Raw genomic sequence first — 26,499 nt, forward strand, 5'->3', positions numbered from 1 at the left:
GGATTACAAAGATTTATTTGAGAGGTGAAAGCAATGATGATAAATTGTTATTTCAAGCATTAAAAAATTGTAGCCAGAGACAAAATATCATTGAACAGAAACCACCATCATATTCGAACTATCTCAGTTATTGACAGCACAAGGTTTGAACAGCTGTAGAAAGTGATCATAATCTGTTTCACATCCCCTTAAACCACGTAAATCACCTAATCAGAGGCAAAATAAGGAGAATTAAATTTCCCAAGCAAAAGTTCATCAATAACAGAATGTTGATGAAAGTAACATTAATCACTTTAGTCTATTTCTTAACATTTTGTCTTCTTGTAATGAAATGTAGGAGACCAAAAATTCATTGACATAACTCCAAATAAACCTCATCATTCTGCTGTTAAAAATTTGACTCAGCTTGAAGCTTAGCAACTTTATACATTTTTCAGGGCTTTGTAATCCATTGGAATATTTGTCTTTGTTTTTTTGAGAACAGTTTAATTCTCCCAAGCGATCTTTCTCTCTCATTAAACTCACTTAAATGATGTCAACAGCTATGTGGCATCAATATCTGTCTGCAGTGAGATTTTTAACCTCACTAGTCTGAAAACAATTGCTTTTATTTAGTAACAGAACAACTAGGATTTAATTGCTCTAGTGCAGCAGGAATGCGGTAGTCATAGGGGATTCCATAGTCAGGGGAACAGAGAGGAGATTCTGTGAGCCTGATAGAGATACCTGCATGGTGTGTTGCCTCCCAGGTGCCAGGGTATGGGATGTCTCGGACTGGGTCCAGAATATTCTGAAGGGAGAGAGCGAGCAGCCAGCTATCTTGGTACATGATGGTACTAATGACATAGATAGGAAAAGGGAGGAGGTCCTGAAGAGAGATTTCTGGGAGTTAGGAAGGAAGCTGAGAAGCAGGACCTCCAGGGTAGTAATCTCAGGATTGCTACCTGTGCCACGTGCTAGCGAGGGCAAGAATAGTAGGATCAGGCAGATGAATGCATGGCTGAGAGACTGGTGCAGGGGGCAGGGCTTCAGATTCTTGGATCATTGGGATCTCTTCTGGGGGAAGTATGACCTGTTCAAAAAGGACGGGTTACACCTGAACCCAAAGGGGACCAATACCTTGGTGGGAAGGTTTAATAGAGCTGTTAGGGAGGGTTTAAACTATTTTGGCAGGGGGATGGGAACCGGAATGATAGAGCGGAGGAGGGTGAAAACAGAAATAAATCTAAGATAGTGAGCAGTAAAGATGTCAGGAAGGAGAGGCAGGTCATGGGGCAAATTTGCAGCCATTGGGATGAGTTGCAGTGCAATCAAAGCAAAAAGTACCAAATGCTGGAGTTAAGGTGTTATACTTAAATGCACGCAGCATAAGGAATAAGGTGGATGATCTTGTCGTACAGCTACAGACTGGCAGGTATAACATTGTGGCCATCACTGAGACGTGGCTAAAGGATGCATGTCTCTGGGAGCTGAACGTCCAAGGATACACAGTGTATTGGAAGGATAGGCAGGTAGGCAGAAGGGGTGGTGTGGCTTTATTGGTAAGAAATGATATTAAATCATTAGAAAGAAGTGACATAGGATCAGAAGGCGCAGAATCTTTATGGGTTGAGCTAAGAAATCGCAGGGGTAAAAGGACCCTGATGGCAGTTATATACAGGCCTCCTAACAGCTGCAGTGATGTGGACTACACATTATAACAGGAAATAGAAAAGGCTTGTCAGAAGGGCAGTGCTATGATAATTGTGGGGGAATTTAACATGCGAGTGGATTAGGAAAATCAGGTCGGCACTGGATCTCAAGAGAGAGAATTTGTAGAATGTCTATGAGCTGGCTTTTTAGAACAGTTTGTTGTTGAGCTCACTAGAGGATCAGCTGTACTGAATTGGGTATCGTGTAATGAACCAAAAGTGATTAGAGAGATTGAGGTGAAGGAACCCTTAGGAGGCAGTGATCCTAACATGATTGAGTTCACTGTGAAATTTGAGAAAGAGAATCTGAAATCTGATGTGTCGGTATCTCAGTGGGGTAAAGGAAATTACAGTGGCATGAGAGAGGAACTGGCCAATGTTGACTGGAAAGGGACACTGGTGGGAAGGATGGCAGAGCGGCAGTGGCTAGAGTTTATGCGAGAAGTGAGGAAGGTGCAAGACAGGTATATTCCAAGAATGAAGAAATTTTCGAATGGAAAAAGGATGCAACAGTGGCTGACAAGAGAAGTCAAGGTCAAAGTTAAAGCAAAGGAGAGGGCATACAAGGAAGCAAAAACTAGTGGGAAGACAAGAGGATTGGAAAGTTTTCATAAGCTTACAAAAGGAAAGTAAGAAGGTCATCAAGAGGGAAAAGATGAACTATGAAAGGATGCTGGAGAAATTGTAATGGGAAATAAGGAGATGGCAGAGGAACTGAATGAGTATTTTGCATCAGTCTTCACTGAGGAAGACATCAGCAGTAGACTGGACACTCAAGGGAAGATTGCAAATGTCACTCCGCTATTAAAGAAGGGGGCAAGGAAGCAAAAAGGAAATTATAGACCTGTTAGCTTGACATCGGTGGTTGGGAAGTTGTTGGAGTCGATTGTCAAGGATGAGGTTACAGAGTACCTGGAGGCATATGACAAGATAGGTAGAACTCAGCATGGTTTCCTTAAAGGAAAATCCTGCCTGACAAACCCATTGCAATTTTTTGAGGAAGTAGGCTAGACAAGGGAGATGCAGTGGATGTTGTGTATTTGGATTTTCAGAAGACCTTTGACAAGGTGCCGCACATGAGGCTGCTAAACAAGATAAGAGCCCATGGAATTATGGGAAAGTTACATATGTGGATACAGCGTTGGCTGATTGGCAGGAAACAGAGAGTGGGAATAAAGGGATCCCATTCTGGTTGGCTGCAGGTTACCAGTGGTGTTCCACAGGGGTCCGTGTTGGGGCCGCTTCATCTTATGTTACACATCAACGATTTGGATTATGGAACAGCTGGCTTTGTAGCTAAGTTTGCTGATGATACAAAGATAGGTGGGGTGGCCGGGAGTGCTGCGGAAACAGCGAGTCTGCAGAGAGACTTGGATAGATTGGGAGAATGGACAAAGAAGTGGCAAATGAAATACAATGTTGGAAAGTGTATGAATATGCACTTTGGCAAAAGAAATAAATGGGCAGACTATCACCTAAATGGGAAGAGAATTCAAAGTTCTGAGATGCAACGGGACTTGGGAGTCCTCATGCAGGATACCCTTAAGGTTAACCTCCAGGTTGAGTCGGTGGTGAAGAAGGTAAATGCAATGTTGGCATTCATTTCTAAAGGAGTAGAGTATAGCAGCAGGGATGTGATGTTGAGGCTCTATAAGGCACTGGTAAGACCTCACTTGGAGTATTGTGTGCAGTTTTGGACTCCTTATTTAAGAAAGGATGTGCTGACGTTGGAGAGGGTTCAGAGAAGATTCACTAGAATGATTCCGAGAATGAGAGGGTTAACATATGAGGAACGTTTGAGCGCTCTTGGACTGTATTCCTTGGAGTTTAGAAGAATGAGGGGGGACCTCATAGAAACATTTCGAATGTTGAAAGGCACGGACAGAGTGGATGTGGCAAAGTTGTTTTCCATGGTGGGGGAGTCTAGTACGAGAGGGCATGACTTAAGGATTGAAGGGTGTTCATTCAGAACAGAGATGCGAAGAAATTTTTTTAGCCAGAGGGTGGTGAATCTGTGGAACTTGTTGCCACGGGCGGCAGTGGAGTTCAAGTCATTGGGTGTATTTAAAGCAGAGATTGATAGGTATCTGAGTAGCCAGGGCATCAAAGGTTATGGTGAGAAGGTAGGGGAGTGGGACTAAATGGGATAATGGATCAGCTCATGATAAAATGATGGAGCAGACTCGTTGGGCTGAATGGCTGACTTCTGCTCCTTTGTCGTATGGTCTAGTTCCCAGTAAAATGTGCCTTTAAAAGGCGGACAATATTCATACTACCCCAAGTTATTATTAGTTTGTACACTGAAGCATGAGGATATGGGTCTTACCCTCAACACTTGAGAACCAAAAACTCCTCTATAGGCCTACCTGTCCACAGCAGCACACTGCCTTCTGACATCAGAAGTTCACAGTGAGACTCTGTAAAAAATGTTCCACTACCATGCTCCTGGAAAACCCTCATGGTGAAAGCAGACACTGATATCAAAATTCATCCCTGACTTCAATATATCAATGCAACCTTTGATCGGTTGATGAAAATGGTATATGAAGATCAAGACCACAAACCTGGCATAAAACTCACTACTGAGCAACAATGTTCCTTACCCTCCTATACTCTTTTGAGACATAAACCATCTTAAAGGCACTGGAAAAGTACCAATACTGCGTCACAAAATTCCCTAAATTCACTGGTAGGACAAATGAACCAATGTCCATATCGTTTCCTGGCCTGGCCTGTCCAACACTGAGACCCAGCCACTTTTCGATGGGTAGTGTCTCATGCATGTCACCAGACTTGGAAACAGGCTCTCTGTTCCAAGCTCTAAGTTGGTAGGTAACTATCAGACAAGGAAAAAGATTCAAGGCCTATTCAAAGTTTCATAGACAATAGAATGGTACAGCACTAAGGAGATCATTGACCCCTCAACATTATGCGGATATTGATGCAATGATGCTGGCATTTATACTAAATGTTCCCCTCCTGTGTGTCATCCATCTTCCCTCCATTACCTTCAGAATCATGTGTCTATCTAAAAGGCACTTAAACTTCCCAAACTACCTGATTCCACTATTAACCCTGGAAACCTATTCCAGCCACCCACCAACTGGGTAAAAAAACAAAATGCCCCTCACATTGCCTTTAAACTCTCCCCTCTCCCGATAACTTTAAAAGCAGGTCCTTTGCTGTTTGACATTTGTATCCTAATCCCTAGGGAAAAGATTCTGACTGTGAACGATATGTATGCTTTTCATGATCTTAAAAGCCACTGTTAGGTTTCCCCTTAGCCTCTGGTACTATAGGGAGAACAACCCGAATTTGTCTACCATTTCCTTGTGGTTCATACCCTCTAATCTAGGCAGCAACATGGCAAAAACTCTTCTAAGCCCTCTCCACAATCTCTGCATCCTTCCAATGAAGCGATCAGAATTGCATTCAATACTCCAAATGCAATCTAACTAAGTTTTATATAGCTGCAGCATGACTTTCTTACTCTGCCAATGAAGACAAACATATCATACGCCTTCTTTATCAACTTCTCCTCTTAGGTTGCCATTTTCAGTGCACTATGGACCCAGACCCCAAGATCCCTCTGTAGCTCAATGCTATTAAGAAGCCTACCAATAACTCTATAGTTCCTCTTTTCATTTGACCTCCCAGAATGCAACACTTCACACTTGTCCAGATTAAACTCTATCTGCCACTCCTCTGCCCAAATCTGTAACTGATCTATATCTTGTTGTATTTCTTGATATTTCTTGTGCAACACCACAAATCTTGGTATCATCTACAAACTTGCTAAGTTTGCAGAAGTGCAAAATCACACTAATTCCTGAGAACCTTGGTCCTACCAACATTCAAAGTGGAGAAAGTATATTCAGTATATAATGAAAACCATGAAGCTATGCATCAGGTTAGAGACCCTGCATAAATAGCATGCCACCGAGTAAACCACCTCTTCACCTGCCCCATCAATCATCTGGACACTTATAACTGATTTTAACTGACAAGCGGCTGTTGTGTTTTACTATTTATTGTTATGTTTATTAGTTAGTGTTGCGTCTGTTATGTTATGATTGCACTGCCCCTGAGAAACGCTGTCTCACTCTGCCCTGCAGAGCTGATGTATGGTTAGAATGACAATAAAGTTTTTTGAATCTTTGAATCTCTTCCCCATCTGTGGGGCAGGTTGCATTCCATACATTGACCTCATTGGCCACCACAGAACCCATAAAACCACAGGTTGCAAGTCATCCTCAAGATGATTCAAACTGGAATTTATGTTCTCAATGAGAACAGCTGCAAATGGATCCTACAGGTTGCAAGACATCCTCAATTCCTAGAGAAGATTCAACCTATAATTTATGTACTTACTGAGAACTGCTGCAAATTCAAAAGGATCCTTGTCTGCATGCCTTAATTGTGAAGGCCCAGGTCACTGTCACACACTTCTTAGCTCTCGGGATCATTCCGAGTTGCTGCTGCTGATCCCTGCATCATCTCCACAGGCTGTTGCTTACTGCTTCAGGGAGGGCACATTCAAAAGAAGCCAGTCTACACTTTCTTCACACCACAGGAACAGGCGGAGTGGGTACAATTATTTGTCTACAATGCAGGCTTCTCAGAATGCAGGCATTTATGAATATCCTCATGTCATCACAAGCTTTTCACTGACAAACACCTGCCTTGAGTGCCTGGCTGCAGCTCTAGACTGTCTCCATGGTTACCCTGTGCAAAGAAAGTGTCGCGGATGAATATTGTTTTTCACCAGCTTGACCAGTCCCTTGCATATTGATCCCAATGTAGGTTCACTCAAAGTATACATTGCTTTGTGGTATGTTCCTGTAAGAGCAGGGCGCAAGGATTGCACCTGCTGAGCCACATGCTGTCAGCTGCAGGAATTTGAAATACTACAAAAGGAAATGCAATATTAGTTCCAGTAGAGCACTGCACAGTTGAAAATCTCAAAGTTACTCTCCAAAAACTGCAGTAGAACCTGCTGCTCATAGTGTTGTTTCAATAATTTGATATGGATGGTACAGAACAATACTTAAGAGAATATTTTAATGTATTTGTGAAGGCTAAAGACTTTCTAGCTGATTTATATACTGCCTCTTTGCCTAATAATGATTTATCATAAGTGAATAAAATTGTAAAGTTTGCAACAGTCACTTAATAGTTTGATCATTAAGCAGTTATCTTCTGTTTTAAACAGTTCTAGATCTTTGCTTTGCATCAGAGAAAAGGAATATTTTGTGTAACCAAAGGATTACTGACCACATTTGTGATACCGAAATTCTACTACATTCTGTCAGAATACAAATTGCATTTATATATAGAATGAAAAACAAGTTAAAGAGTGTAAATACTCTTAAGGAGAGCATCTCCATTGATTGTCACTTACTGGAATTTGGATTTGTAATGCACTTTTTCTGTTTCTCCTAGCCCCTTTGCAAACAAATTGTGTCAGCTGTGATTCACTTCATAACATCCTTGCCTCTGAGTCAGACATTAATGGGTTGAAATTCCACTCTAAAGACTCGAACACAAAAATACAGATTGACATTCCAATTCTGCTCAGAATGCGTGCTGTGTACTTGTACACCTTATGGTTGTAATAGTAAACCAGGGCCACATCGAATCTCTCAAGTGAATGCAAATAATATTACAGTACTGTTTCAACAAAGAACAGTGGACCAATATTAATTTTGTGGGCAACATTACTAAAACACATTACCTATTCCTTCTCATCTGCTGGAGCCTGCTATGCATGCATTGGCTGCCACACTTTCTGGATTATAATAGTGACCAACTTGAAATGCTTCCAAGGCTGCAGAGTGCTTTCGGATTTGAAAGTTCATTAAATTGCAAGGCTCTTTTTCCCTTATCATAGGTTTTCCAAATGACCCGGAGATACAAATTCTCTGGATACAGCAAAGCAAGATAATGTGCCTCAGAATTATTCAACAAATTCAAATTGATCTCTTGGCTTCAAAAGAAACAAATTCTCTGTTCTATTCTTTTTCTAGAAAATGAAAAGAAGGTATGGGTGGAGTAAAACAGAATTTAGTGCAAGAGAAAAAGGGCTGATGGGTATTTCTGGTCAGTATGATTCTCTATATGCAGCACAAACTTGCATACTTTCTACAGAGTATTTCCCACAACATCCAAGATTCTTTCTTCTTCAAGTAAGCATCACGCCTCCCTTTAAGTGGATCAATGCTTTCTGCAGCAACCAGTCAATGCAGCAGCAGATTCAGAATCTCAACACTACTGAAATAAAGAAAATTGCTTTGAAAATTTTAAATTGGTGGTATCCTATATTTATTCCTCCCTATTGTGGATTCACTAATAAATGGAAACAGATTCTTCATATATATTCCTACTGTATCCAATCAGGATTTTATAGATCTGAGTTTTCCCTTCTCTAGGGAAAACATCACCAATCTATTCAATATTTTCCTGCTCGCTGTATTCTCTCAATTTCAGTAAGGTTTTATAAATGTTTTCAGCATTCTCAAGACGTGTTCGACTGCAGCAGAAACTCAACTTGGTTAATCGGGATGATAACACAGAGAGGTGCTTTATGCTGAATAAGGTAAAGCATTAGTACACTTCTGGAGGCAAGTAGGGAGGGTTGATGTTATCCTCAGAGGCCATTGAGAAATGCTTCAGCAACTCTGACTGAAGCCTTGTAGAAATGGTTTAGGGACCAAGTTGAATCTGGCACAGTAACATATGCAGCCTCCAAGAAGCTTTCGATTTTCAACCTAAGTAATGGAAATGTACACTGCATTCATTGCAGAGTGCTTTCCTAATTGTGCCCTGAGAAAGTGAAGTTCAGTCCTTGTGAAACTCTGCTATAATCACATATGAAGAGAGGCCTTTTCTTCAATACTATGCTCCCTCCTCCCACTGGAATTTCTAGATCACCATGTTACAGAGTTTAAGTGAAGAAAAAGAGCTGGATGCGATAATAAGGACCTGCTCTTCTTTGGTGTGGTACTGTAGATCTTTACGTTCATCTAATAGGGCTGACAGGGCTTCCAATAGTAATCCCTCAGTATAGTTTTTAGCATCAGCTTAAAACTTTGTCTCAAATTCTCCAGAGGGCGACTTGGAGTTTGAAACCTTCAAACTTGGAAAGGAGACCTCTATAAAGTCACAGTTGATAGTCTGTATCTTGTATTTCTAAAAGATATCCAATTTGGTCACAGCAATTCAATTTTAAACATTTATTGATTTCTTGGGTTGGAATGGAATATCAAACCGAGCAGGTTCTCAAGTGAGTGAAGAGATCTGCTTCAGCAAATTGCCACCCATGTAAAGTAATAAAGATGTACATGCTCAGTTCCAAAAAAATCAAACAGAGCAGTTCACCTCTGTTTACATAACAACCCAATAGCAATGAAATAACATGATTGCTCTCAGAAGATAAATGTAAGGCAAAGTAAATAAAAGGTAAGAACTGTACCAAAAACAATTACGCTTGTAAGTGACATTAATAAGTAGATGATCTAAGCTTTGGATAGAATTGCTCTTTTCAAGTAATAGTGAACTGAGACAAAACATCAAATTATAAAAGCTTCACTGGGATTCAAATCAACTTCACTGGGATTCTTCTGTTTGAACTGGCATTATCTTCACACTACAGAAGTGTACCAAGTATATTGTGAGTAATTCACCATTTAACAGATATTTATATTTAGATTCATCTAAAGCATTTAAGCAAGATCAATAGCTAAAAAAAAAACACTTGCTGTAATTTTACCAATTGCTTCTGATTTTCTTCTTTCCTTATTTTTCTATTCACCTTCCATAATACAAATGTCAAATGCACATTTCTTTAACTCTACTTGGAAATGTACATAATGCCTTTCAGATGTTTGGAATATTGTTTCTGGATACAATACACATTCAATGTATAAAATGCTTCAAATATTTATAATTGCTAATTTCATTATGCATACAAGGTTAGGGAAGACTTGAACATTCAGAACCACACAGAATTTAACTATTTTAATTTCATCCCACAACAGAAATTCTAAAATCTTGGAAGTACATTTGCACGGGTAACATTAAAATCTCTTTAATTATTTTGTGTGAAGGAAAGCTCAGAATTTGAACCCATATACAATTCTCTGTGTAAGAGGTTAATAAAGACAATTCTTCTTAGAGCATAAAAGACAGGTTTTTTTAATTCAATGTAGCACTGTTTCAAAATTGCTTAACTATAGAATTGTGAATAATGCATAAAGCAATGGTGTTAAGTCACAGAAATCATACCTTGATCAAATGGCTTACTAGGATTCCAGCTTCTGAAATAATCATCCTAAAACATGAAAATGAATATGTTTCATTATATCGGTATCTTTGGATCTGCAGGAGTAAATGACCACAGATAAGAACAAAGAAAAATACTATGCTATATTGCAGCTTGTGAACAAATCTTTTAAAATAATCTAAAAAAGTTATTTTAAAATACATACTAAACAATTTTGTATGTATTATTTTTTCCTTGAATCTGGGTATTGCTGGCCTGGTGGTGAGCCATATACTTCAACAATGGATGTCTTTTTGCTGAAGATGCTGTAGTTTAATGATTTAGAAACAATGATGATAAATGACCAATGATAAATTTTCAAGTCAGGATGATGGACAATTTGGAGAGGAATCAGCTGGTGGTAGTGGTTCGCGGTGTGCCTGCTCTTCAGCCCTTGGAAGACAAGATTGTCAGAAATACTATCACAGTAGCCTGGATGAATCACTATGGCACATTCTGTAGATGGGATACACTGTCGCCAGTGCGCATCAGTGGCAAAAAGGAATGATTATGTAGGATAACAAACACAAGAAAGTCTGCAGGTGCTGGAAATCTAAGGCAAAGCACACAAAATGCCAGAGGAACTCAGCAGGTCAGGCAGCATCCATGGAAATGAATAAACAGTTGACATTTCAGGCTGAGACCCTTCATCAGGACTGGAAGAAAAGATAAGTCAGAGCAAGAAGTTGGGAGGAGGGGTGGAAGAAGCACAGGGTACAGTTGGAGTGCTGATTAAGCAAAGTGAGAAAGAATTAAGGAATTTGGAGCTAGAAACATAGAAAACCTACAGCACAATACAGGCACTTCGGCCCACATGTACTTACCCAACACGTACTTAGTTTAGAAATTACCTAGGGTTACCCATAGTCATCTATTTTTCTAAGCTCCATGTACCTATCCAGGAGTCTATTAAAATAGCCTATTGTATCCACCTCCGCCACTGTTGCCAGCAGCATATTCCATGCACTCATCACTCTCTGCATAAAAAAAACTTACCCCTGACATCTCTTCTGTACCCACTTTCAAGCACTTTAAAACTGTGCCTTCTCGTGTTAGCCATTTCAGCCCTGGCGAAAAGCCTCTGACTATCCACATGATCAATGCCTCTCATCATCTTATACACCTCTATCAAGTCATTTCTCATCCTCTGTCGTTCGAAGGAGAAAAGGCCAAGTTCACTCAACCTTTTCTCATAAGGCGTGCTCCCCAATCCAGGCAACATCCTTGTAAATCCCCTCTGCAGCCTTTCTATGGTTTCCACATCCTTTTTGTTGTGAGGTGACCAGAAATGAGCACAGTACTCCAAGTGGGGCCTGACCATGGTCCTATATAGCTGTAACATTACCTCTCGGCTCTTGAACTCAATCTCACGGTTGATGAAGGCCAATGCACCGTATGCCTTCTTAACCACACAGTCAACCTGCGCAGAAGCTTTGAGTGTCCTATGGACTCGGACCCCAAGATCCCTCTGATCCTCCACACTGCCAAGAGTTTTACCATTAATACTATATTCTGCCATTATATTTGACCTACATAAATGAAACACCTCACACTTATCTGGATTGAATTCCATCTGCCATTTCTCAGTCCAGTTTTGCATCCTATCGCGGTCCCACTGTAACTTCTGACAGCCCTCTACACTATCCACAACAACCCTCAACCTTGTGTCATCAGCAGATTTACTAACCCATCCCTCCACTTCGTCATACAGGTCATTTATAAAACTCATAAAGAGAAGGGTTTCCAGAACAGATCCCTGAGGCACACCAGTGATCATCAACCTCCATGCAGAATATGACCCGTCTACAACCACTCTTTGCCTTCTGTGGGCAAACCAGTTCTAGATCCACAAAGCAATGTCCCCTTGGATCCCATGCCTCCTTACTTTCTCAATAAGCCTTGCATAGGTTACCATATCAAATACCTTGCTGAAATCCATATACACTACATCTACTGCTCTACCTTCATCGATGTGTTTAGTCACATCCTCAAAAAATTCAATCAGGCTCGTAAGGCACGACCTGCCTTTGACAAAGTCATGCTGACTATTCCTAACCATATTATGCCTCTCCAAATGTCCATAAATCCTGCCTCTCAGGATCTTCTCCATCAACTTACCAACCACTGAAGTAAAACTCACTGGTCTATAATTTCCTGAGCTATCTCTACTCCCTTTCATGAATAAGGGAACAACATCTGCAACCCTCTAATCCTCTGGAACCTCTCCCATCCTCATTAATAATTCAAAGATCATTGCCAGTGGCTCAGTAATCTCCTCCCTCACCTCCCACAGTAGCTGGGGTATACCTTGTCCAGTCCCAGTATCTTATTCTACTTGATGCTTTCTAAAAGCTCCAACACATCCTCTTTCTTAATGTCTATATCCTCAAGCTTTTCAGTCCACTGTATGTCATCCCTACGATCACAAAGGTCCTTTTCCATAGTGAATACTGAAGCTATGTATTCATTAGGTACCACTGCTATCTCCATACACACTTTTCCACTGTCACACTTGATTGGTCTTATTCTCTTAAGTCTTATCCTCTTGCTCTTCACATACTTTTAGAAAGCCTTGGGGTTTTCCTTAATCCTGCTCACCAAGGCCTTCTCATGGCTCCTTCTGGTTCTCCTAATTTCAATCTTAAACTCCTTCCTGTTAGCCTTATAATCTTCTAGATCTCTATCATTACCTAGCTTTTTTGAACCTTTCATAAGCTTTTCTTTTCTTGAATAGCTTTTCAACAGTCTTCATACACCCTGATTCCTGTACCCTACCATCCTTACCCTGTCTCATTGGAACGTACCTATGCAGAACTCCACGCAGATATCCCCTGAACATTTGCCACATTTCTGCCATACATTTCCCTGAGAACATCTGTTCCCAATTTATGCTTCCAAGTTCCTGCCTGATAACTTCATATTTCCCCTTACTCCAATTAAAGGGTTTCCTAACTTGTCTGTTCCTATCCCTCTCTGATGCTATGGTAAAGGTGATCAATAGAATTGTGATCAATATCTCCAAAATACTTTCTCACTGAGAGACCTGATACCTGACCAGGTTCATTTCCCAATACCAGATCAAGTACAGCCTCTCCTCTTGTTGGCTTATCTACATATTGCATCAGGAAACCTTACTGAACACACCTAACAAACTCCACCCCAACTAAAACTCTTGTTCTAGGGAGATGCCAATCAATATTGGGGAAATTAAAATCTCCCATTACAACAACCCTGTTATTATTGCACCATTTCAGAATCTGTTTCTCTATCTACTCCTCGATGTCCCTGTTACTCTTGGGTGGTCTATAAAAGACACCCAATAGAGTTATTGACCCTATCCTGTTCCTAACTTCCACCCACAGAGACTCCATAGACAATCCGCCATGACTTCCTCCTTTTCTGCATCTGTGACACCATCTCTGATCAGCAGTGTCACATCCCCACCTCTTTTGCCTCCCTCCTTGTCCTTTCTGAAACATCTAAAGCCTGGCACTCTAAGTAGCTGTTCCTGGCCCTGAGCCATCCAAGTCTCTGTAATGGCCTCAATACTATAGCTCCAAGTACTGATCCAAACTCTAAACTCATCCGCTTTGTTCATGATACTCCTTGCATTAAAATAGACACATCTTAAGCCATCAGTCTGAGCATATCCCTTCTCTATCACCTGCCTATCCTCCCTCTCACACTGTCTACAAGCTTTCTTGATTTGTAAGCCAACCGCTTCTTCCTCCGTCTCTTCAGTTCAGTTCCCACCCCCCAGCAATACTAGTTTAAACTCTCCCCAATAGTCTTTGCAAACCTCCCTGCCAGGATATTGGTCCCCCTTGGATTCAAGTGCAACCTGCCCTTTTTGTACAGGTCATGCCTGACTCAAAAGAGGTCCCAATGATCCAGAAATCTGAATCCCTGCCCCCTGCTCCAATCCCTCAGCCACACATTTATCCTCTACCTCATTCTATTCCTATACTCACTGTCGCGTGGCACAGGCAGTAATCCCGAGATTACTACCTTTGCGGTCCTGCTTCTCAACTTCTTTCCTAACTCCCTGTAGTCTGCTTTCAGGACCTCCTCCCTTTTCCTATCTATATCATTGGTACCAGTATGTACCACGACCTCTGGCTGTTTACCTTCTCACTTCAGGATATCGTGGACGTGATCAGAAACATCCCGGACCCTGGCACCTGGGAGGCAAACTACCATCCATGTTTCTTTCCTGAGTCCACAGAATCGCCTGTCTGACCCCCTAACTATAGAGTCCCCTACCACTACTGTCTTCCTCTTCCTTTCCCTACCCTTCTGAGCCACAGGGCCAGACCCTGTGCCAGAGGCGCGGCCACTGTTGCTTCCCCAGGTAGGTTGACCCCCCGCCGACCCAACAGTACTCAAACAAGAGTACTTATTGTTAAGGGGGACAGGCACAGGGGTACTCTCTAGTATCTCACTCTTGCCCTTCCTTCTCCTGACTGTTACCCACTTATTTGTCTCCCGAGGCCCCGGTGTGACTACTTGCCTATAGCTCCTCTCTATCGCCGCCTCACTTTCCCTGACCAGACGAAGGTCATTGAGCTGCATCTCTAGTTCCCTAACCTGCTTCCTAAGGAGCTGCAGCTCGACGCACCTGGCGCAGATGTAGCCGTCTGGGAGGCCGAGAGTCTCCTGTACATCCCACATCCAATACCCAGTACAGAACACCAGCCTTGCAGACATATTTCCTATTCCTATTCTTCACAAGTAACTTACCTCACCTCAACCCATTATCACCAAAGCTCTGTTGAGCCAAAGCTCTCTTACTCTGACTCCCTCTACTCCGACGCCTGTTCCTCTGGCGTCTGCTCTATAAAGCTGTCTTCTTTTTAAATTCTTCCCGCCGGTCTAACTTACTGATGTCTATGCACCTGCGCAGTTGTGCCTTGATCAAAGTTATATTTAGCTATATTCATCTAAGTCAGTTGAGAGGGTATTCTATCACACTCCACTGTCAAAGCCACAGTTAGGTTGAAGGAACAACACCTTATATTCTGTTTGGGTAGCCTCCAACCCAATGGCATGAACTTTGATTTCTCAAACTTCCAGTAATGCCTCCACACCCTCCCCCCTTCACCATTTCCCATCCCCTTGACTCTCTCTCATGTTGTCTCCTTGTTTGCCCATCGCCTCCCTCTGGTGCTCCTTCCCCACCCCCACCCCCACCACCCTTCTTTCTTCCATGGCCTTTCACTAATCAACTTCCTAGCTCTTTGCTTCATCCCTCCCCCTCCAAGTTTCACCTATCGCCTGGCGTTTTTCTCTCCACACCCCCCACCCCAGCTTTCAAATCTACTCCTCAGCTTTTTTTCTCCAGTTCTGCTGAAGGGTTTTGGCCCAAAACGTTGACAGTATTTTTTTTCCATAGATGCTGCCTGGCCCTGCTGAGTTCCTCCAGCATTTTTTGAGTGCTGCTCAGATTTCCAGCATCTGCAGATTTTCCCTTGTTTGTGATTATATCACACTCTTGGTTTGTATCTTCTGTAGATGGTAGAGACATTTTATGGACTTGGGAGGCGAGTCACAGAGTATCTGCCAAATATCATTTGTGGCTGGTACTGTTAAGCTACTGGTCAAAGTAAGAAGCAATATTTTAGCAAGCCAACCTCAAAACTTATCTGCTTTGTGTGAAGCAAGCAAGTGGATGTCAGATGGTAATACAGAAAAACTACTTTTGTTAATGAAAGCAGTTTCACTAACATGGACCTGGAGCTACTGAAAATACAAGGAAAATAAAAAATACAGAACAGATAAAAAGAGAAACACAAACAAGCTGAAATACATCTTTGCTGATCTGAAATGTCTATTCCTACTATTATTTTTCAATGATCAGATAATACTTGGGATTTTTTTTTGGAAGCCTCAAGACAGCATAAAATGGCACACAATTTGTGGACCGAGGAGAATCTTAAAATTGTTTGAGCCATCAAGGTTTGCCAAGGTTTAAGATGCCATGTTCTGCTTTCCTACCTCAGTACTGTGACCCACTAATGGATGGTCCAACTTCACAGCACTTTAAGCTGTGTAACAGACAAATATGCACATGCTATGTTCTGAGAACATTTGTTTTCAGGAACAAAAGTCCTGCTAATCCTTCCTGTGCAATCAACCCTCACTGCTAACAATCTGACTGTGATGGAAGGTAGGCATTTCAGAATTCACAGCACAGCTGGAAGTGAACTGATAATACCACAAAGTACACATTCCACAAGGAAGCAGCAGCTGCTGCCAATTGTCAACTTGTCAATAGACTGATGTGACTACTCTCGTCTACACTACACCAAGAGATGAAGAATCCAAATGCCTAAATATCAATAACCTTTCTGCTATTTTTCAAAATGTCAAAAGAGAATACTGAACAACATTCCGAGAATGCTCTTGTCCACATACACAGACGTCTGATTAAACTCCTTTCCCAAACTTAAGAACAAAGTGAGTTGGCATCATAATGGCAGCTTAATAATTAACACTCCTTAAACGTGCACTTAATGGGAATATTTGTGCAGCACAACTAAAATGAAGGAATGTTACAGCATCAATATGCACATGATGATTACACATAATTGTTAAAGGGTAATTATATTTTTGAAATTTACAAGCAATATTCAGTGTTTACAATATCATCTTGCAATGCTCATGGTGAAATGAAGTACATCATCACATAAAACTAATTCAAAAATCAAATGGCAATATAAAAACTGATTTAAAAGCACCAACCTCTACTTCCTGTACATGCAAGCAGAAAAACAAAGAGAAAGTATTATTATTAAACAAGCATGTGTACATAGACTCATAGAAAGAGAACATTATCCCAAAGTGCCAAAGCCAGGCATTTGAAAGACCTGCAAAAACAAACTATCTGCAGTATCGTTTGTCTTCTTTGAAAGAACAATCTCCAGCTTGTCCAACTTTAAAGCTCTTCCCCAGAGCCCAGAGAGTGACTTCACAATTGCTTTTCTACCCCACTTTTAGATGGCTGTTGTGTTGCATCTGCCAACTTTTGCCAGTACAGTCTAGAGTTTGCATGCACTCCTTGTGATCATGGGTTTCCCTGGGTACTATTTTCTCCTATGTACCAAAGATGCGCCGATGAGTAGGTTACCAATAGTGTAGATGTGTGGTTGTAGAGACAGGACATGTGACAGAAAAAGGATCATGAGGAAAAAATGAAGGAAAAGGAACCAATGGAATTGCTCTGACAGCTGACGCATATACCATGTGCTGAATACCCTCCTACCTCATAAGGAAATATGCAAATATACCAGGTCAATGCAATTTTTTTCTTCCGTTGTCCCTATTGCTACCAGTTAAAATTAAATTGACATCCTTTGGTTTTCTACCTTTCTGATAATAAAACAAGGATCTCTCTTAAAACCTTTTTTGAGACTTTATAGAAATCTACAGCACATTACAGGCCCTTCAGCCCACAATGTTGTGCAAACCAAGTAACCTGCTCTGTAGACTGCCTAGAATTACCCTACCACATGGCCCTCTATTTTTCAAAGCTCCATGTACCTATCTAAGAGGCTCTTAAAAGACCCTATTGAATCCATTTCCACCACTGCCACCAGCAGTGCATTCCACACACCCACCACTCTCTGTGTGAAAAAGTACCGCTGACATTTCCTCGGTACCTATTTCCAAGCACCTTAAAACTATGCCCCCTCGTGTTAGCAACTTCAGCCAGGGGAAAAAGCCTCTGACTATCCACATGATCAATGCCTCTCATCATCTTATACACCTCTATCAGGTCACCTCTCATCCTCCATCACTCCAAGGAGAAAAGGCCAAGTTCACTCAACTTATTCTCATAAGGTATGCTCCCCAATCCAGGCAACATCCTTGTAAATCTCCTCTGCACCCTTTCTATAATATCCACATTTTTCCTATAGTGAGGTAACATACCTCATGGTTCTTGAACTCAGTCCCACGATTGACGAATGCCAACACACCATACACCTTCTAAACAACACTGTCAACCTGCGTAGCTACTTTGAGTGTCCGTTAGACATGGATCCCAAGATCCCTCTGATCTTCCACACTGCCAAGAGTCTTACCATTAATACAATATTTTGTCTTCAAGGTTGACCTACCAAGATGAACCACTTCACACTTACCTGGGCTGATCTCTGTCTGCCATTTCTCAGCCCGGTTCTGCCTCCTATCGATGTCCTACTGTAACCTCAGACAACCCTCCAGACTATCCACAACACCCCAACCTTTATGTCATAGCAAACTTACTAACCTACCCTTCTACTTCTTCATCCAGGTAATTTATAAAAATCACAAAGAGGAGGGGTCCCTGAACAGATCCCTGTGGAACACCACTAGAAACTGACCTCCATGCAGAATATGAATTATCTACATCCAGCCTTTGCCTTCTGTGGGCAAGCCAATTCTGAATTCATAAAATAAGGTCTCCTTGGATCCCATACCTCCTTTCTTTCTGAATGAGCCTTGCATGGGGAACCTTATCAAGTGCCTATACACCTCAATAAAAGTTCTTTGCTACTTTCTCTGCTGTAAGGAGAACAATCTCAGCTTTGCAAGTTTCTCCATGTACAGTAATTAAAGTCTTTTCTCCCTGCCACCATGCTGACATATCTCTCCTTCATTCCTTCCGGGGACCTGAAAAATTCCGAAAACATGATCTTAATTAGTCCCAATAGCCAGAGGTCAGTAATATTGATTATTAACCAAATGAAACGTTAGCATACAAGTTCAGTTCAGTATATTTTGCATCCCAACTTGTCCAATCCTGCTTTCTCAGCGAAGCCCACTAAAACAAAAGATGAGAACACAGTAATAGTAAAAATATGAGAGAAGTGTTGTTGAGAAACAGAATGTAACAAAAAAAGGGAAATAGCAATCAATGGAAGGCACAAAAAGGACTAATAACTAAGTAAGATAACATGAGGAAGCAATAAATGATTGAGTTAACTTCTTCATTTGTTGAAAAATACAGCAGAGAATCTGTCTTAGTAAAGCTTTGGTTCTTAATTTTATACCATACTGGTCTAAATCATTGCAATTTCAGTTTTCAAATTAATGGATAAATGGTGCATCTACTAGCATTTGGATGTTATGCACATATCTTGATGTAAATCAAAAATTGTTTTCCACAGAGGCTGAAAGGCACTTCTTAATTAGAATGTGACCTTTCACCCATATAGTATTATAGTGATGTGCTGCACATCTCCAGCATGCTGGCTGCAGGAATTGTAATTATGCATTCCTGCTTAGAAATTAATGCCGGACCATTTAGTAGTACTGCCACATTTCACTCTGCTCCATAATTTATTCCACAATAGAATGAATACCAGAGGGAGGGTGTTGACTCCTCTAGAGCTACAAAATGGAATGAATTTTTAGTTATTCATGTTTAGTGTTTATGCAGCTTCATCAATGAGAAAACAGCAGGGATTCCTGTACATTCTATCCACTATAAAACAACAGGGATTATACTTCAAAATGCTTTATTAACTGTGAATTGCTTTGGAATATTCCAAGGTCATGAATAACACTACATGGGTGCAATACTCTTTCATATTGTGATGGTGAAACATAAAAACATGCATGCTTCTTGAATTAGAATTCTGGTATTGGTATTAGATGAATATTTTTTGAAGTACAAATAAGAGGCCCACACTCACACATGGCTTTCTATTTCAGTAATACCATACCACTGAATAAAGTATGATTGTTAAGAATGCCTTGCTGCATGGAGTCTTTGTAAATTTACAAAGTAAGATTCTGTAACTTGAACTCAAACTTGAGCTACAATTCTCCTGTTTGAGTTTGTCACCTGTAGTTTATTATGAAAAGTAAAATTGAGGACCAGCTTGCATTGCCTTGTTTGTGTTACCCTAAATAATTTATACTAGTTTCTAAATTTTTGAAGTACTGAAGTGAGTTACATCATAAGTTACTCTGCCCTTATAAAGTGGTTATAAATTCATGACAGTTGAGCACTTTCATCATGTCAGTTTATTTAAAAAGTTCCAAAGCTTTACTACTGGCTTTGGAATATCATTACTGCTGAACTCAACTATTGTTGAAACATATTTATGCATTGACCAGAAAATTAAAGTCTCACACATCACTGGCTTCTAAGTAAATAGAAAAATAAAAGCTTTTTTCACCGCATAGCTTTTTGTAAAGTAAAAATATTCCAATTTCAAATGAAATTGAAGTTGCTCAAATTTATTCCATCTTGTCTTCATAGAATGGTATCAACCAGCAAAACTAGGAAGTGAAAGACATTAAAGAAATATGAAGAAAGTTAATGAAGTTAATTAATTTTTGAGATCAGGCAAAATTCACATTTAGCATACTTTTAAATGGGGTTTGAAAAATGTGCAGTATTTATGAACTGACTGCTGTAAGATTGAACTGAGCATTTCAGTTTTCAGAATGCTTCTATTTAGTATATTAATATTTGTAATTCATAGACTAATAAAACAGTATCTCAAGCTTAAAATTACATTGTACTTTTCAGAATGATACAATTGTTTGATTATAACTCAGAATATTTGATAACTAATCAGAGACCTTCTTAATGCAGCAACTGGTTTGAAAATCTTACAAGAAACGATTTGCATAATTCAAACAAATCTGATTGCTTGACTGATCTTTTCAATGACTGCTGGAACACCAAACAATGTCATTATCAGGGAGATACAAAATAAGAAAACATATTTCATGAATTAGAAAAAAAACATAATTGCACTCTGACGAGAATGCAGTTGAAAGAGACAACCGCAAATACAAATGGTCTTTTGATTAACCATCAGCTGATTTAATGGCTTGTAAGTTAACCCTACTATGTTTCAAAGCCTTGCAGTGTTAGTTCAAAATATTCACATTCTACAATTAAAAACCCAATTACAAACTGTCCTCTCTCATTAAAGGGTGCAGTACAGTAGATATACATTAGTCAAGTATAATTAGAGTACAGTAAATGCATATTAACTAGTAAAAGTAATGTATTAGCTAAAGTACAGCAGGATGGCATTAGCTATTTTTAAGAATACAAAACTCGTTAAGCCTTTCAAACTATTGAAGCTTATTTACACAGCAATATTTACAGTGCAGAAAGACTCTTGAATAGTTCAAACCAGTGTAAATGGACAAGTGTGGTTTTGACCACTAAAAAGAGACTGCATTTGTCAGACAGTGGAAAAAAATGTTTCTGCAATGTAACTCTTAAAAACTGTGGCTGAATATTTTAATAAGCAATAAAACGCTGTGTAACACATTTGCTGTCTTGGAAGCATTTTTAATGCATTTTGCATTTTCCATTAGGGTTTTCTCTTGTACCTTTTGAATTGCTCACATACACACAAATAACTACTGAACAGGAGAAAAGGAACTATTAATAAGGAAATTGAGGATGCAAATGACAAGTGAGGAATGGAAAAGAGCAAAAAATTATGTTTTTAGAATTTTTAACAAATCCTTGAATTTAAAACATAATGCAATCCACACCTTTTAAGTAAAAGAAAGGTTAGTATCTTTAATGCATTGCATTTTAAAATGTTGGCATAATTTGTGCAGACAGCTGTGTAGAAGTGAAGTTAGACTCAGTTCAGAAAGATCCTCAATTCAATACATTTCTGAATCAAGCTTCAACATCAATGTTATTTTGAACAATTCCAACCTCAAATAAGTAAGCTGGGTCAATTTAGAAACAAGGTTTTCTTGACTGGTAAACTCTTGAAGCTTGTAAACTTGATGAAAATACACAAAGCAGCACAATATTTTATACTTAACATCACAAGTACACTAGCCAAACTCAAACTGAATCGGGGTAAAATTTAGTATTATATAATTCAATGGACATTTGTTGAAAGAAGATCTTGTATCACAGTGTCATGCAAATTAAACTACCCAGAGCATCATGATATAAATAATACACCTTTGATGAATCTTAAGAGATATTCATAGGCCATGCATTTGACTATTACCATAGTAACATTTCAAGATAGAAGCATTCCATTCCAAGTTCTGAAGGAAGTAATCAATAATGTTCAATATGTTGCCAGAAATCACTTCTATATGTACCAGAGTACAAAAATGAGTAATTAGAATCTAGTTATGCAGTTCAGAGCTTAACCAAAGATAATGACACAAAAAAATCAACAAATCAGAGAATACAGTTCAATACCCACAATCAATTAAACAGGGCTTTCTATTTCAGTAAAATTGGAATTCCCTTGCCTTTTAAAGTCTTTTTTTTTTGCAAAACCTGTACAGAACCACCAAATATTTAGGGATTGTGGAAAAATATGCTAGATTTTCTGATTAGTGATGCTCACATACAGGTGCTAAATGTGCTGGCACTGCACTCCTCATTTCTCAAACATATGCTTAAATGGATTAAGCTTGCAAAAAATGGATTAAGCTTGCATAAAATTGTAGAGAAAATTCAAACAGGTACATCATGTGTGATGTTCACCCACTTGAAAATACACTAGGACAGATTAAATGCATTAAAGATCATAAGACATAGGAGCAGAATCAGGCCATTCAGTCCATAAAGTTTGCTCTGCCATTTCATCATGGCTGATCCATTTTCCTCTCAACCACATTCTCCTGCCTTTCATGCCCTGACTAACCAAGAACTTATCAACCTCCATCTTAAGTACACCGAGTGACTGGCCTCCACAGCTGCCTGAGGTAGCATATTCCACAGATTCAACACCTTCTGGCTAAAGAAATTCCCCTCCTCCCCATTCTAAAGCGATGTCCCTCTATTCTGAGGTTGTGCCCACTGGTCCTAAACACCACCACCATAGGGAACATCCTCTCCACATTCACTCTATCTAGGCCTTTCAACATTTGATAGGTTTCAGTGAGATCCCCTCTCATTCTTCTAAATTTCAGCGAGTAAAGGCTCAGAGCCATCAATTGAAACATAGAAATGTAGAAAAACCTACAACAGAATACAGGCCCTTCGGACCACAATACTGTGCCAAACATGTACTTACTTTAGCAGTTACCTTGGGTTACCCATAGCCCTCTATTTTTCTAAGCTCCATGTACCTATCAAGAAGTCTCTTAAAAGATCCTATCGTATCCGCCTCCACCACCGTTGCCGGCAGCCCATTCCACACACTCACCACTCTCTGCGTAAAAAATTTACCCCTGACATCTTCTCTGTACCTACTTCTAAGCACCATAAAATTGTATCGTCTCACGTTAGTCATTTCAGCCCTGGGAAAAAGCCTCTGACAATCCACACGATCAATGCCTCTCATCATCTTATACACCTCTATCAGGTCACCTCTCATCCTTTGTTGCTCCAAGAAGAAAAGGCCAAGTTCACTCAACCTATTCTCATAAGGCATGCTCCCCAATCCAAGTAACAGCCTTGTAAATCTGCTCTGAACCATTTCTATATTTTCCACATCCTTCCTGTAGTGAGGTGACCAGAATTGAGCACAGTACTCCAGCTGTAACATTACCTCTCGGCTCTTGAACTCAATCCCATTGCTGATGAAGGTCAATGTACCATATGCCTTCTTAACCACACAGTCAACCTGTGCAGCAGCTTTAAGTGCCTATGGACTCGGACCCCAAGATCCTTCTGATCCTCCATACTGCCAGGAGATTTACCATTAATACTATATCCTGCCATCATATTTGACCTACCAAAATGAATCACCTCACACTTATCTGGGCTGAACTCCATCTGTCACTTCTCAGCCCAGTTTTGCATCCTATCGATGTCCTGCTGTAACCTCTGACAGCCCTCCACACGATCCACAACACCCCCAACCTTTTTGTCATCAGCAAATTTACTAACCCATCCCTCCACCACTTCCTCATCAAGGTCATTTATAAAAATCACAAAGAGAAGGTGTCCCAGAACAGATCCCTGAGGCACACCAGTGATCATCAACCTCCATACAGGATATGACCCGTCTACAACCACTCTTTGCCTTCAGTGGGCAAGCCAGTTCTGGATCCACAAAGCAATGTCCCCTTGGATCCCATGCCTCCTTACTTTCTTGATAAACCTTGCATGGGCTACCATTTCAAATACCTTGCTGAAATCCAGATACACTACATCTACTGCTCTACCTTCGTCAATGTGTTTAGTCACATCCTCAAAAAATTCAATCAGGCTGATAAGGCACGACCTGCCTTTGACAAAGACATGCTGACTATTCCTAATTATATTATTCCTCTCCAAATGTTCAGAAATCCTGCCTTTCAGGATCTTCTCCATCAACTTGCCAACCACTGAAGTAGGACTCACTGGTCTATAATTTCCTGGGCTATCTCTACTCCCTTTCTTGAATAAAGGAACAACATCTGCAATCCTCCAATCCTCTGGAACCTCTCCCGTCCCCATTGATGATGCAAAGGTCATTGCCAGAGGCTCAGCAATCTCCTCCCTCGCTTCCCACAGTAGCCTGGTGTATATCTCCTCTAGTCCAGGTAACCTATCCAACTTGATGCTTTCCAAAAGCTCCAGCACATCCTCTTTATTAATGTCTATATGCTCAAGCTTTTCAGTCTGCTGTAAGTCATCCCTACAATCGCCAAGGTCCTTTTCCGTAGTGAATACTGAAGCAAAGTATTCATTAAGTACCTCCGCTACTTTCCCTGGTTCCATACACACTTTTCCAGTGGCACACTTGATTGGTCCTATTCTCTGACATCTTATCCTTTTGCTCATCACATACTTTTAGAATGCCTTGCGGTTTTCCTTAATCCTGCTCGTCAAGGCCTTCTCATGGCCCCTTCTGGCTCCCCTAATTTCATTCTTAAGCTCCTTCCTGCTAGCCTTATAATCTTCTGGATCTCTATCATTACCTAGCTTTTTGAACCTTTTGCAATTGCTCCTCATACGATAAGCCTTTCATTCCCAAAATCACTCTCCTGTACCTTCGCTGAATCCTCTCCAATGTCAGTACATCCTTTCTTAGATAAGGGTCCCAAAACTGCTCACAGTAGATAAGTATGCTTCTGAATAATTCTACAACTTTTCCTTTGCATTGGTAATATTTCAAATGTGAGTGTGGAGATTATCTCTTCATGATTATTCATCACTAACACTGACATATTGAAGAGAGTAGAGAAGTCTGCGAAGTACAATAACTGGGACTACAAAAGGCAGGTGAGACTCTAGGATAGGCAGGATAATTATAGAGAAGAAAGATGATCAAGGCTGGTGCACACTGCGGTTGGACATCAAAGCTGGGATAAAAGTTGAGGTGTCGATGAGGCTAGAAGCAGAGATATATCATTCAGGTGGTGCTCACGGGACAGCTCAATTAACAGGCTTTAAAAACTTAGTGACTACTTGTCTTATTGGGTAGGGTGATTATGGCATATCCTAGAATATTCCCAATTTTTGTGCTTACAGGAATGGACAATAAATGGACACTGGTTCTGGCAGTGGGATGGGAACCGGAGTGATACAGCTGAAGATGAGGTAGTTGATTTGCAAACAGAGGCAATGTGTTGCAAGACTCCTATCAAGGAGAGGCTGATGATAGGGCAAAACTGCAGTCAACAGGTTGAGTTGCAACATAAAAGGTGGACAAAATCAAAAAAGGTGAATACAGGACTGAAGGTGTTATATTTGAATGTACACAGTATAAGGAATAAGGTAGATGAACTTTTAGCACAGTTACGGATTGGCATGTATGATGTTGTAGGCATCACTGAATCGAGGTTGGAAGGTTGCAGAAAGCTTAATGTCCAAAAATATACATTGTATTGAAAGGACAGGTAGGAAGGCAGAGGGAGCAGTGCTACTCTGTTGTTAAGAAATGAAGTCAAATCATTACAACGAAGTGCAGAGGGTTGGAAGATATTGAATCACTGAGGATAGAGCTATAGAGGATATAGAGGATAGAGGTCTGCGTGGGATTCCAAGAGGGGGAATTTCTAGAACGCCTACGAGTTTGCTTTTTAGAGCAGCTCATCATTGAGCCCACTAGAGCATCAGCTATTCTGGATTGGGTGTTGTGCAAAGAACCAGAACTGATTAGAACCCTTAGGGGGCAAGTGATCATAATATGATTGAATTCACCCTGAAACATGAGAAGGAGAAGCAAACGTCTGAAGTATCGGTATTACAGTGGAAAACGGGAATTACAGAGGCATGAAAGAGGAGTTGGCCAGAATTGATTGGAAATGAACACTGGCAGGGATGATTGCAGAGCAGCAATGGCTGGAGCTTTCTGGAAGCAATTTGGAAGGCACACGATATGTACGTCCCAAAGAGGAAGTATTCTAAACACAAGATGACACAACTATCATTAACAAGAGAAGTCAACGCCAACACAAAATCCAAAGAGGGGGCATATAATAAAGCAAAAAATTAGTGGGAAGTTAAAGAATTGGGAAGGTCTTAAATATCAACAGAAGGCAACTAAAAAAAAGTCATTAAGAAGGTAAAATGACGTCGTATCTGTTAAATAGGGGCCCTGGACAATTCTGATTTGA

The 26,499-nt window shown here is 40.4% G+C and overlaps 1 protein-coding gene across 2 annotated transcripts in view; it reads right to left on the reverse strand.

Moving 5' to 3' along the window:
* Nucleotides 1-26,499, reverse strand: part of spock1 (SPARC (osteonectin), cwcv and kazal like domains proteoglycan 1) — a 502,072-nt gene that overhangs the window by 326,645 nt on the left and 148,928 nt on the right. For both annotated transcript variants that reach the window (XM_072263863.1, XM_072263862.1), the window contains exon 3: nt 9,975-10,020. In XM_072263863.1, the coding sequence (XP_072119964.1) occupies nt 9,975-10,020 (46 nt within the window). The remainder of the gene's footprint in view (nt 1-9,974; nt 10,021-26,499) is intronic.

Source organism: Mobula birostris, chromosome 7 (assembly GCF_030028105.1).
Source record: "Mobula birostris isolate sMobBir1 chromosome 7, sMobBir1.hap1, whole genome shotgun sequence".
Classification (NCBI taxonomy): domain Eukaryota; kingdom Metazoa; phylum Chordata; class Chondrichthyes; order Myliobatiformes; family Myliobatidae; genus Mobula; species Mobula birostris.